Source organism: Sinocyclocheilus grahami, unplaced genomic scaffold (assembly GCF_001515645.1).
Source record: "Sinocyclocheilus grahami isolate Dianchi unplaced genomic scaffold, SAMN03320097.WGS_v1.1 scaffold1276.1, whole genome shotgun sequence".
NCBI classification, from domain to species: Eukaryota; Metazoa; Chordata; class Actinopteri; order Cypriniformes; family Cyprinidae; genus Sinocyclocheilus; species Sinocyclocheilus grahami.
Genome location: NW_015506455.1, coordinates 148,970 through 160,980, shown reverse-complemented (window position 1 = coordinate 160,980; position 12,011 = coordinate 148,970). Strand labels below are relative to the sequence as shown.

General features: G+C 38.0%; 1 protein-coding gene across 1 annotated transcript in view; it reads left to right on the top strand.

Annotated features, from left to right (window-relative positions):
* Positions 1 to 1,769: 1,769 nt before the first annotated feature.
* Positions 1,770 to 12,011, top strand: part of LOC107568729 (phospholipid phosphatase 4-like) — a 135,834-nt gene continuing 125,592 nt past the window's right edge. The window contains exon 1 of the mRNA XM_016254720.1: positions 1,770 to 2,178. Coding sequence (XP_016110206.1) covers positions 2,090 to 2,178 — 89 coding nt within the window. The 5' untranslated portion in view covers positions 1,770 to 2,089. The remainder of the gene's footprint in view (positions 2,179 to 12,011) is intronic.

The window sequence follows — 12,011 nt, the reverse complement described above, 5'->3', positions numbered from 1 at the left end:
CACATTTACCAGGTTTTATAATCTGGACGTCCCGGCCTTACAGGCCCGGGTCCTTTCTGCATAATGGGCTCACTCTTGTCATATGACAAACCAGTGTTTTCTAGCATTTGCTTTCTTCCTGTACACTCTTGGCCCTCACTGAGTTCCGAGGCTGTACATAAATTATCTTGGGGCGATTACTCAAGGCCGGGTCGACCTCTAGGAGTTTGGCCCTATTTAGGGTGGCCATATGTGCCATTTATACGGGACATGTCCTGGACAGGATTTTTATATTGCCTAAAACATCCAAAGTAGTTTGACCATTAACATGCAGGTATTGTACATAATCGACCAATCGTGGCGTGAGAATGATCAAAGCAATGCAAATATGCGCAAGTGTTCGTTCGTTCGACTGTTCGACTGCTGCACACCGATCATTGTATGACACCAAAGTACTGCGAGAGCGATTTAAAAGCATAAGGAGCCGTCTGCTCTGCTCTCTATAGCTCTCGTGAAATAATGCCATACAATGATCGATCTGCACAGTGCAAACAGCCAAAACCTGGATATTTTAGGCAATATAGATACCCCGGCAAGGGTGCGTCCCGTAAAAATGGCCTGTATGGTCACCCTAGCCCTATTGCCTCCTGCGGGGTTTTCCTGCAAAATACATGGTCCCTTTGGGCCCCTTTCTGGTGCTTAAGGCAAGTTCAAGTATTGTCGTCCGTCTAGCATAGCACGGTGGGATTGTACTGGTTCCCCATAGTGTCTTAAGCAAGACGCAGTACGAGTGAAGTATCGATAGGGAATGTACTCGGTTACTAAGGTTCCCTGGGATACGGGAATGAGTACTGCGTTGCTGGACGTGCTATGTCGCTTTTAGTCTAAGTAACCTGAAGATCCGATGGCGAAATGCACACTTACATTCTGGCGGGCTTCGTTGCCATTGGTTCGTTTTTAATTCACTGCACGAACCAATGGCCGTGCAGTTACACTGCATTATTGAAAAGGCTTCAGTCATCGGAGAAAAGGGAGTTTTCCCCATAGCTTCTTAAGCAAGATGCAGTATTCGTTCCCGTATCTCAGGGAACCAAGGTTATGTTAGTAACTGAGTACGTTTGATTTTGGCTATGAGGATAAGTAGGGTAGTGAAGAGCCCTAAGTAAAACTCATTAATATTTATTACTTTCTATAGGGTTTATGGCTAATTGCTTTTGTACAGTATAATTTACTGTTATTACTACTTACACTACTTACTACTGTTACTACTATTTATTTATTTATTTTTTGCACATGTTGGTAGCCTAAATGGTATTGTAATATGTATGTTTCTAACCAGTCTAATCAGGACATGATTTTTCTCTGATGAACAATGAGAGTTCTGCTTTTTATTTTGTGTGTGAGTATGAATGCATATTTTAATGCATAATTTGATTCAATGTATACATTAGTCCTAGATACTGTGCAACATTATGCATTAGTTTGAAAGGATAAATACGGAGCACTGAAAATTAATTTCAGAACATTTATAATCACAGATATGGTAATAGGCTACTTTAGCTGCAAGCTATTGCCATCTGAAATCGTTACTACAGAATGGTATTGCCACAGATCCTACTATGGTACACTAACAGTCCAGAGACTCAAATGCAAAATATTTGGAGATCCAAAGGAGTGAAACGGAAAACTCATTATCTGGCCGCATAGCCATGATAGTGTAAATCTTAAGGAGGAGAGGGGGGTGGGGGGGTAAGAGAGAGAGAGAGCGCGAGATAAAGAGAGCGCACTTCATCTCAGACACTTTCATCAGTGAGCATCACCTGGCTTAGATGCTGTTGTCTGGTTCGGTCCAGCTCACAGACGCGTCCGCGTTCACTCATCGCACTACATTCTTCTTCTGCACCTTCAAAAGGAACAGAACTCGCGTACTGTACTGTATACTACAACTGTAGTGCAACAAGGGGAATTTTCCAAATGAACACAAAGCGACAGACAGCTGTAGCTACCAGACGCCAAAGTGTTGCGTATTTAGGACAATAGTGGACTACCACCGACTTCTCTGGTTTCTGCTTTTGGTTTCCTTCAGTCAAAATTCGATTGTGTGAACAACATGAAGATGTCTCCCTCAGACCGAAGGAAATACGTGCGTGATCTGGCGCTGGAGATTGCCATAAGAGTGCTGCTCTTCGGAGTTTTTGTGTAAGTAGGCTACCTGCATTCGCCAGATATGCATTCATATGCGTGCACATTATAATGCAATGTCATAGGCAAGATGTGCAATATATAGTGAAAAATATGACGCGGTAGTGTAAGCGTGCAAGACACCCATCCAATTAAACCGGTGTAATTGTAAATAAATAATAATATTAAAAATACTTGTAAATAGGCATACAGCAGCATAATTATTTTGATATTGAGGTGTAGGACTTTTCTTTACGGATTGATCGGGTGTTTCAAAGTTTTGATAGTTTATCAAACGTATTTTGAATAACCAAGGCAATGAAGAGGGTAACACTTTACTTGCAAATTGTATATACTTTAATGGATTTTAAAGCCTTCTTAATTCATTGATAATACTTTACAATGCACCTTATAAGCTATGTAAAATTATTGTAAATAATTATACCACTTATTTATTAATAATGTAGTTAAAAAATTAAGTGTTTTAAAATTAAAATTTATTTATAAACATGTAACCATCTAAAGGATTACAATTTATATTATAAGATTATGATATCATTATAATGCCCACATACAGGCTTCAAGTAAGTGTTACCAAGGAGATTTCTTGAAATGCACAGTACAAAGGCAAGCACCAACATAACCTGCAGAAAGAATAAGATGAGACATTCTGTCGATAGCAGGAGACAGCCTTGTGCTTTGTGTGCAAACAGGTTGTTGGGGTTCTTAATTCAAGGATTTCTGATAGAAAATACATAAGCAACCTTTATTATTATTATTTTTAATAAGGCTGTGTTACTATAGCAAGAGCTGATGTCCTATTATGATGACCTACTGTTATAATATGTTGGCAATAATGAAATTAGATGGTTTGGGTGAGGTTTTTAAGAAATAACGCCTGAGACTTGCTGTATTTTCATTAATCTTTTGGTAAATGGCTTCTGCCATGCTAAATCATTTTCAGTCCCTAGAACAGTACTGCCTGCTCACAGAAATATAATCAGCTGTGCTTTTCAGTTTATTCCATGGTTTGATTGAAATAGCTGCAGATAAATGTTCAGATAAACCTAAGCAATGCATGCATGCCTCCTGGAATTTATTGTGATGTTGCAATCTGAAGAGGAAAATGTGGATGTGCATGCATGTATCTGTGTTTTAGTCACATGGGGAATACATGTGATGTCTTAGACTAGAGGAAATCTGGCCTTCGGTCGTTCTTATTTGTACAGTTAGGATTTGGAACTTAATTCTGTCTTGAATAAAGAAACATTACACAGAAATATAACATATTACCAAGAAAGATCAGAAAAAGGCAAGAGTTTCAGGGTTGAATAAAGAGCAGCCTGGCTGCCTGATGTTGATGATGATTGCCAGTAGTGTTTACTAAAGCAAACATCACTATTACCACTCATGACTCATCCTGCAACGTTTGTGTTATGGATATGAATGATACCTTGAGGATTAAAAAAAAGAAAGAAAAACCAAAGTCATTTCCAGAAACCAGAAAACCATGAAACTTGAGCCAGTTAGCAACCACCTAGCAACTACCTAGAACACACTAGCAACATAACACCTACTCAAACCACCCTAGCAACTGCAAAGCAATACCCTGACAACCACTCACAATACTCTAGCTTTGTGGCAAGAGCCAGTCTAATTTTCTTTAAGTTATTACTGTGGTGTATTGATATTCAGGTTTGATTGTAGCATTCATCATGTGTAACCCAACATAGTAAACGGTAGCACATTTGTACAATATCTGTTCTCTTTTCTGCTTTTCTGGCACTTGATTATTTTGTACCTGCCAGGTGTTGTCTGCTGCAACAGGAATCCAATGAAACTCATTGTCTTTACAATATGAGTCCATGACTAGAAAAGTTGGCCTCCAAGCACAACATCTGCTGCCTGTCAGCAATTCCATGACCTGGCCCTGAGATATCAGCCGTCAGGAGACGGCATGCCTTCTGAATGCTGATCGCGAGATATGACGTCCATAGTCAAAAAGTTTTTTTATTTGTTTTATTATTTATTTATTTATTTTTTGAAGAGCAAGAAAGCATATTAACACATATATTTAAAGGAATAGTTCACCCCAAAATTACAACCGCATGTCATTTCAAACCTGTAATGATTTTTTTATTTTTGGAATACAAATCAAGATATTAATAAAATGAATCTGCTTATTATTATTATTATTATTATTATTATTATTATTATTATTCACACAATGATGTAATTCATACAATGAGACACTTCTGTGTTTAACTGTATGAACAAAACAGTTTGTCAAATTATTTATTATTATCATTGTAATAATAATTGCTATTATTATTATTTCTAAGCAGAAAGAAACTCATACAGGTTTGTAACGATGTACGGGGAAATGAGAATGTGTAAATTAGTAAATGATGATGCAAAATTTCACTATACACAGTAAAAAAAAAAAAATTCACTCATAAAACATTTCTGTAAGTCTGAATAAGTATATTTAGGTTGGTTAAGAGATGCGAAATAATATTTTTTGACTTGAATAAAACCAGTTAATTTGGATGTTACCAATTTAGGTTACCATTTTTTTTAAGTATACCATTATAATTATGTACATGAGTACTGTACATACTTTGACTATCTTGAGAAGCTTCTCTAACACTATATGTTTCATGATCCTATTTATTACTGATTCTATTTATTACTGATTAAATATCGCATATTTAGACATCTATAAAATTATTCCCCATAAGCTAAGGTTGATGTTGGAAACCATTATTCCACGGTTGACATCTGCCACTGGTTGTTCTGACTAACAGGGCAGTGGGAAACAAGCCAGAATCTGTTCCAGCAGCCTTGCAAATGAAGCACTGGAATAAAGCAATCTGGAACACGCATATGAAAGTAGACCTGAAGGTTTGCTCGCCGGAGCTTAAACTGGTTGCAAATGTGTCTACAGTATGTCTTCTGCCTCTCTGGGCCAGAAACGCACACTTGATCAACACAGAACGTAGTTGTAATGTCTCTCCCCTTACAGACCTGAGTCTTTCGAAAGGGTACATTTATCCTTTTCTGATGAGGAGGAGATTTTAGGCAGGGGTTTTCTATTTCAGTGTTGTGATTAGCTGTTGGCATCAGAGGTGTTGCCACAGTTTGGCCCACCCTTCTTTCCCCATGTGAAACTTGTTTGTATACCACAGTTTTTTTCAACTGCTGACACACATTTTTGCCTCTTTTTTGTCCCCAAAACCTTACACACAAATCCAAGAATTGCACACACAAAATGCAAAATGCCTCACATCTCTTGCAAAATGAAGCACTGCATTCAAAATATCTCAAACATATCTCAAAAGCAAACGTTTGCAAACACCTTTGCCATGATATTAATTTCTGTTAGATATTTGTGTGCTACATAGAGAATTGTGTGTTTTGTGCTTTGCAAAAAGTGTTTTATGAAATTGAAAACTCAGTCAAAGGCCGATAATTAGTGTATGGTTTTGCAGATTTGGTGTGTGGTTCTGGTGTTTGAGTGTCAGATTTCAGAAATTGTGTGACAAGTAAAGATTTTGTGTGTAACCGTGCGTTCACACCGCTGCCGTCGAGAACGTCAAAGTGGCTGGAAGTCATTCATTTTCAATGTGAGCTGGCATCGAGCAGCAGCGAGCAGCTGCGCGGCGCAACTTGGACGTGCGAGGGTGGTCGAGGAGAGTTGAAATCAGGTCAACTTTATGGTAATGAGCTATGACGCGGTTCGGCGGCATCTGGTGGCAACCAATCGGAACATAGAAGTCCAATGCTTGAGAGGATTCCAGAGAATGCAGTCCTGTAAACTTTGGTTTCGACCACATTAGTTTCCAAGAAAAATGGAGGAGAGGTTGATTATTGCTGTGGCGGGTTTCCCAATAATCTACGACGTGTCCCTGTATGCGTACAGGGACATAAATAAATAAAAAATGATGCGTGGACCAAGGTGTCTGAGATGTTGGTGTTCCTGGTGAGTTGCTGATGTGCATTGACGTTATAGGAATAATAATCTAATGATATAATAAATAATAGTATAATAGTTCCAGTTGACTTTTAAACCTTTAAATCAATTTTCCTGATTATACTTACATGAAGTAATGTTTATACCTGATTATACTTACTTGAGTAACATTTTCAATGCAGGACTTTTACTTGTATCAGAGTATTTTTACAGTGTGGTATTAGTGCTTTATACATTATGAGGTAAAGTATCTTAATACTTCGTCCACAACAATATTTAATGAGGTTAACTTCTAACGTTGCCCTGCTTGTGGTCAGTCTGCACAAGATCAACAAGCGTGTTTGCTTTGCGACCCCTTTAAATACAAGATAAGCATTCGATCTACATCAGTGCGTCCATGAATCTTTCTACAGCGTTGTTGGCAGGGCGGCCAGAGCGATTTTTGATGCTCTCGACGGCGGTGGTGTGAAAGCACAGTAAGCAGTTGAAAAAAACCTGTAATCTAAAGCATGCCATTAGAACAGTGTCTTCAAGGTTTCACCTGTGCATTGTTCAATTCCCAAACAACCACCAGAATACCTCTGAAAGCAGGTATAAATAATCATGATAGAAAAAGTGTAGACTGTTAAACTTCACATAGCTGTCAATGGGAATACTTTCACTGATCAAGTATGAGGTGTATGTGTTGCAGTTTCTATTGATTTTTAAATTTACAAACATATGAATGGATTTGGATAGATCTTTGTGGCCCCTCTTTGTTTTGTCACTGGATCCCATGAGTGGTGCATCCAGAGTTCCCAAGTAATTTTTATGGCAGTCCCAACCTAAACCTTAGGAATGAGTTTCATAATGGGTGAAGGACAGTTAGTTCCTTAGAAGACCAATGAAAAGTCCTGACCTTTCCAGCGCTGTTACTAGGGGTCTTCTCTTCTTGCCCTCTAAAGGGCATCTGGCAGTTGTCCTAGCAGCCTTATCTGATTGACATTTGTTTGTTAGTTCACCAAGATCCAATAAAAATGCAGCAAACCTTTCTCCACTATGACAGTCAGAAAGGAGCCCTGGAATGCCGTAGCATTTGCTTTTCACTATACATGTCCTAGTAACTGACCATTTCAAATAATACAGAATACAATATACAGCATTCTCTTATTAAAAAGGGTGAAAAAAAAAAAAACATCAGGAAGGATCAATAATGTGAAATCTTAAGACCAAGGTAAGGTGCCTTGCCAACTATGCAGCCAAACAAGCTCAGTTTTCCAAGACCATTTACCTACTATGCCCACACTATACACTTGCCCTTTGCTGAACTTTGTATTACGTTTCTGTTCCCTCAAATAGAGTTGCGAATTGAGTAAAAGTGCTTTCCATTTTTAAGAAATGACATTTTGTTCCATTAACAGAATTGAATAATTGGTCTGCAAGAATATGCCAGTGTACACATCATCCATTTAGGACAGCATATTCTGGACACTGCTTCTCTCAATGTAATCAATCTGACATTGTTCTGCCACTTTCTGTTTTTTTTAGATAATCAGTGTGATTCCACAGGGTGTCCAAACGTTTGTTGCATCGCACTCCTGTGTTGCATGATTGACTAGCCATGGGTTGACAACCTATCACGTTGGAGAGGCACCTTTTGCTTCATCCATTTTTTTTCTAAGTCAGTTTTTATTTCTTTAATTGACGACATTTGCATCTGAATACCCACATCATCCACTCTGCTTACCCAGGGGCACTGGTTTTGGTAAAAAGTGTAGAGTAAATGTGTTTGAATAAATTCTGTTCATTAGTGGGCTTAATGAGTCATGCAACTATATGCTGCCGTATTGCTTGCCAGAACCATGTGACTAATATTGGAGTTATTGTAATAGTAATGTATTGTTCAGAGTGTTTGGAACTAGTGTTGGGTCCAAGTCCATCTTGTCAAGTCTGAGCCGAGTCCAAGTCCTTAACCAAGTGAGTTTAATTGAGAGACATTTATTAGTGTCTTGTGATCTTAATTTTATGTCGTTACTTATTTTTTATCTATCATGTTACACATAACGTGAATTCGACTGTACTGAGTCCAAAATATTCAAGTCTGTGTCGAGTTTGAATACAAGTCCATCCAAGAGCATCTGAGTCCAAGTTTGTTCATATTTGCAGTCCGAGTCTAAGTTCGAGTCCAAGTACCTCAACTCTATTTGGAACTAAGCTAGATCTAACCTTTAAAAAATTGATTACGTATCAACAGCTATTATAGTCCCTTTTGTTGTATTTCTTTTTATTGTATATGTATCAGTCAAACCTTTTAGCCTTTTTTCTTTTTAATTTCTGGATTCACCAGGTATGCAATAAGCCATGATCTGTTCTTGCAGGGTTGCCAGTCTGTTTCTCATTTACTAGCTTCCAGTTCTTTTTTAAAGGATCCTTAAATTAATTTATAGTGTATGAAATCTAACTTGGCATTTGTTAAAGTGCAAATGAGACATAAACAGGATTTGTTTTCTCTCAGGCTTTCCCAAAATTAAAACTCAATAAGAGACAGATTCATGCTCCAAGACAAATGTGAAAGGTAGCATTTACATTGTCACTAGGGGTATAGAGAGAAATGAATGACTCTGTCAGGACAGCATTTGTTATTTAATTAAATAATTATTAAACCCCACACACATGGCAGAAAATGGCATTTTAGACAAATGTTTTCCTGTGAATGAAAGCATGTGTTTGTGTGCTGTTTACAGAACTTTACAATACTATTCTAAGTACTTTAAATAGAATCCATGTTGTCACCAGTTTGCATGAAATTTCGTGAAAAGGCTTCAGCTGGGCACTGGTCCTCCAGGACTAGAGTTGAAGAACACTGCATACTATAGGCTTTAGTTTACATCACATCCTAACCAAACCCTTATTTGCTACTTGCTGCTGCTAGTTGCATACTGTAAAACTTAAATATATGGCAGTGTAAAATGTGAAATACTGTACGTTTGTTTTGTCAATTTTTATTGTACGTTGGAACATTGATGGCCTCAAAGCGAACAAGACGAGATTAAAAGCCATAAAATGTTGATTTCATGGCGTCTTTTACCACAGAGAGTGTTCTCTTTTGAGTGGTTTTGCATGACTGGCTACTCTCAGTGTTGGTGCTAAAGCCTTGGTGGTTGAGTGGGTGTTTCATCACATCTAAAAGCGTCACTGTTGCTATGTTTATTCTCCATTCTAATGTTTAAGATAATGTATGGCATTTGAACTGTTGGATAAGAGAGTATGGTAAAGTCCACCATTACAAACTTCAAATAGGTGCTTGTTGAGAGGCTGTTCGGGTTGGACACATTGTACAATATTTTTTCCATCACAGCAATAATTATCAGTGAACCAGGAGATAAAGAGGGTTATCAGTGAGGATCTCAGTAAAAGCTACACTACAGAGCAGGAGACCCGACTTCTTCACAAAGCTGCTGTTCTTGAGCTGAATTTTTAAGGAGTATTTTTTTCTTCACATCACAAGAGGTATTTTAGATTTGACTAATGTTAAGAAAGTGTTTCGTTGGCACCAATAGCCTTGTAGGCAGAGTCGTTAAAACGTCAAAATGACAAAAAGCACCATTAGTGTTGTGTGTAACAGTGGTCAAAAGCTACTGTATATAAGTCATCTTAAAGCATAAAGATAGCTTTGTGTGAGGAACAGCCTCACATTTAAGCCGATATTCACAACAAATCTTGAAGCTACCTTAATAGCTGTCATGAGATTTAATGAGAAAATATGGTCATAGTGCTGACCGTTCACTGGAGGACATGATTATCAGGGAATAACAAAATTTTTATTGTTACTCGCTGAAAGCTATTGTTAACTTTAGATGGCTTGCAAAACCGCACGCAAATCATAATATTGACTACTTTTATGGTGCTTTTTTTATTCTTCTTTTATTCTTCTTTCCTCAGTCTCCATTAATTCTCCATTCGGAAGAAAAAAAGTGGCATACAGAATGATATTAGGGACAATAAATGACAGAATTAATTTTTCGGGGTGAACTAATCCTTTAATACACGATCATTCTGCTCCCAAAAGGAGTACTTTGACCAAAAAATCTGCTTGTGATGCTAAAGATCCAGTGCATTAGTCGGTTTGTGCCACAGCTGGTCAAATAGTGAAGTGCACAGCCCTCTCTTTCTGAGGACCCCCTCATCTGGCAGGTCAATGAGGTGACACTTCTTTTGCTCTCCAAATTGTCCATTATCCATTCATGGAACCAGTGTTTTTGTTAAGAGAATGTGCCTTTGGCTCGTTCATACTGAATTTCTAAAGGGCTATTTTGTTAACAAAACACAATAAGGAATGCATTTTTATTTTTTATTTACAAGGATCAATACGAAAAAAATAAAATACACCTTATTTTCCCTATAAGAGCAGGCCATTTGTAAATTTAATGGGTCTGGCTTCCGGTGTCATTTGCTTCCAGCTATTTTTAGCTGTACAAAACAGCTTGTTTTGCTGCTTGATATTGCAGACTGGTGTGTTTGTACCATACTGATGCCATACTATACCAAACTGGTGTGGTGTACCATATTATTTTAATTTATTATCTTAATTATGAACACATTGGTTTGTAGTGCAAACAGTTTTACAGTTTACTGCACTTTGTTATTCTTCTTGTTATTTCCCTACAGTGGCTAATAAACAGGAAGTATCGCACATCAACAGAAAACGGCTTCAGTGTTGAAAAATAAGGTGGATATGTATTAAAAATTGTTTTAGCATAAGGTGTTGCTCCCTGACTTGGAATAAAATCAAACTGAGGTGTCTAAAGATTCATTCATTATAAAGGATATTTTAGTTATAGAGGGGCTCAGTCACCTGTGGATTATGGGATGCTGTGGTTTTGAGGAATGGTTTTACAGTACGTGTCACTGACATGGAGTGGAGGTGAGCAGCAGGATTGCATGGGGGATTGTGGGATTGACAGTAGAGCACAGCAAGCAGTGAGAGTGTCACAAATTAGAAGTGCCAGTCAGTCTGTAAAGTGAAGGCAGTGACTTCTCATAAAATCTCACATTGACATTTATAAATTTCAGAATGTTTTCCATACCAGTAGACATACTGTATAGGCCAGGGCTGTCCAAACTCGGTCCTGGAGGGCCGGTGTCCTGCAGAGTTTAGCTCCAACCCTAATTAAACACACCTGAACCAGCTAATCAAGCTCTTACTATGCATAGGCTGCGTCCGAAACCGCCTACTTCTCTACTATATAGTAGGCGAAAAGCAGTAGGCGAGCGAATAAGTATGTCCGAATCCTTAGTATTCATAAAAGAGTAGGCGAGAATTACCTGGGTGACGTACTAATTCTCACGAGATTCGGACAGGCGTCTACTTAAAGTGCGTCCGAAACCGCCTATTTCTCTACTGTATAGTAGGGGAAAAGCAGCAGGCGAGCGAATAAGTATGTCCGAAACCTCAGTATTCATAAAAGAGTAGTCGAGAAGTTCCCGGATGTCCTACTGCTTCTGCCCAGCTTCTTGAGTGCTCGTCGATGGATACTTTTCTATCCCAGGAGGCCACGCGAGAGGATACATCATAAAGAATGTATCCTTTCTTTTATTCTTATTCTTATTCTTTTACTCATTTATTCATGTTTCCTATTTTCAGTAAATAAAATATAATTGTTTCATGTGCATTAATTCATTACTTGACTGAAAATTGAGATGTATTCACTTGTCTAGTGTGTAGTCATGCATAGCTATGGCATATGACAAAATAAATTACATTTTGATAATTATTGGTCAGCATTTATCATTATTATTGTTCATAATAAAGTGTTGGGGTGGGCTAGCAATGCATTCTGTGGTAATCTTAATTTTTAAGTAGTAATACATTTAATACAGATCTTCTCCAAAGGCGAGA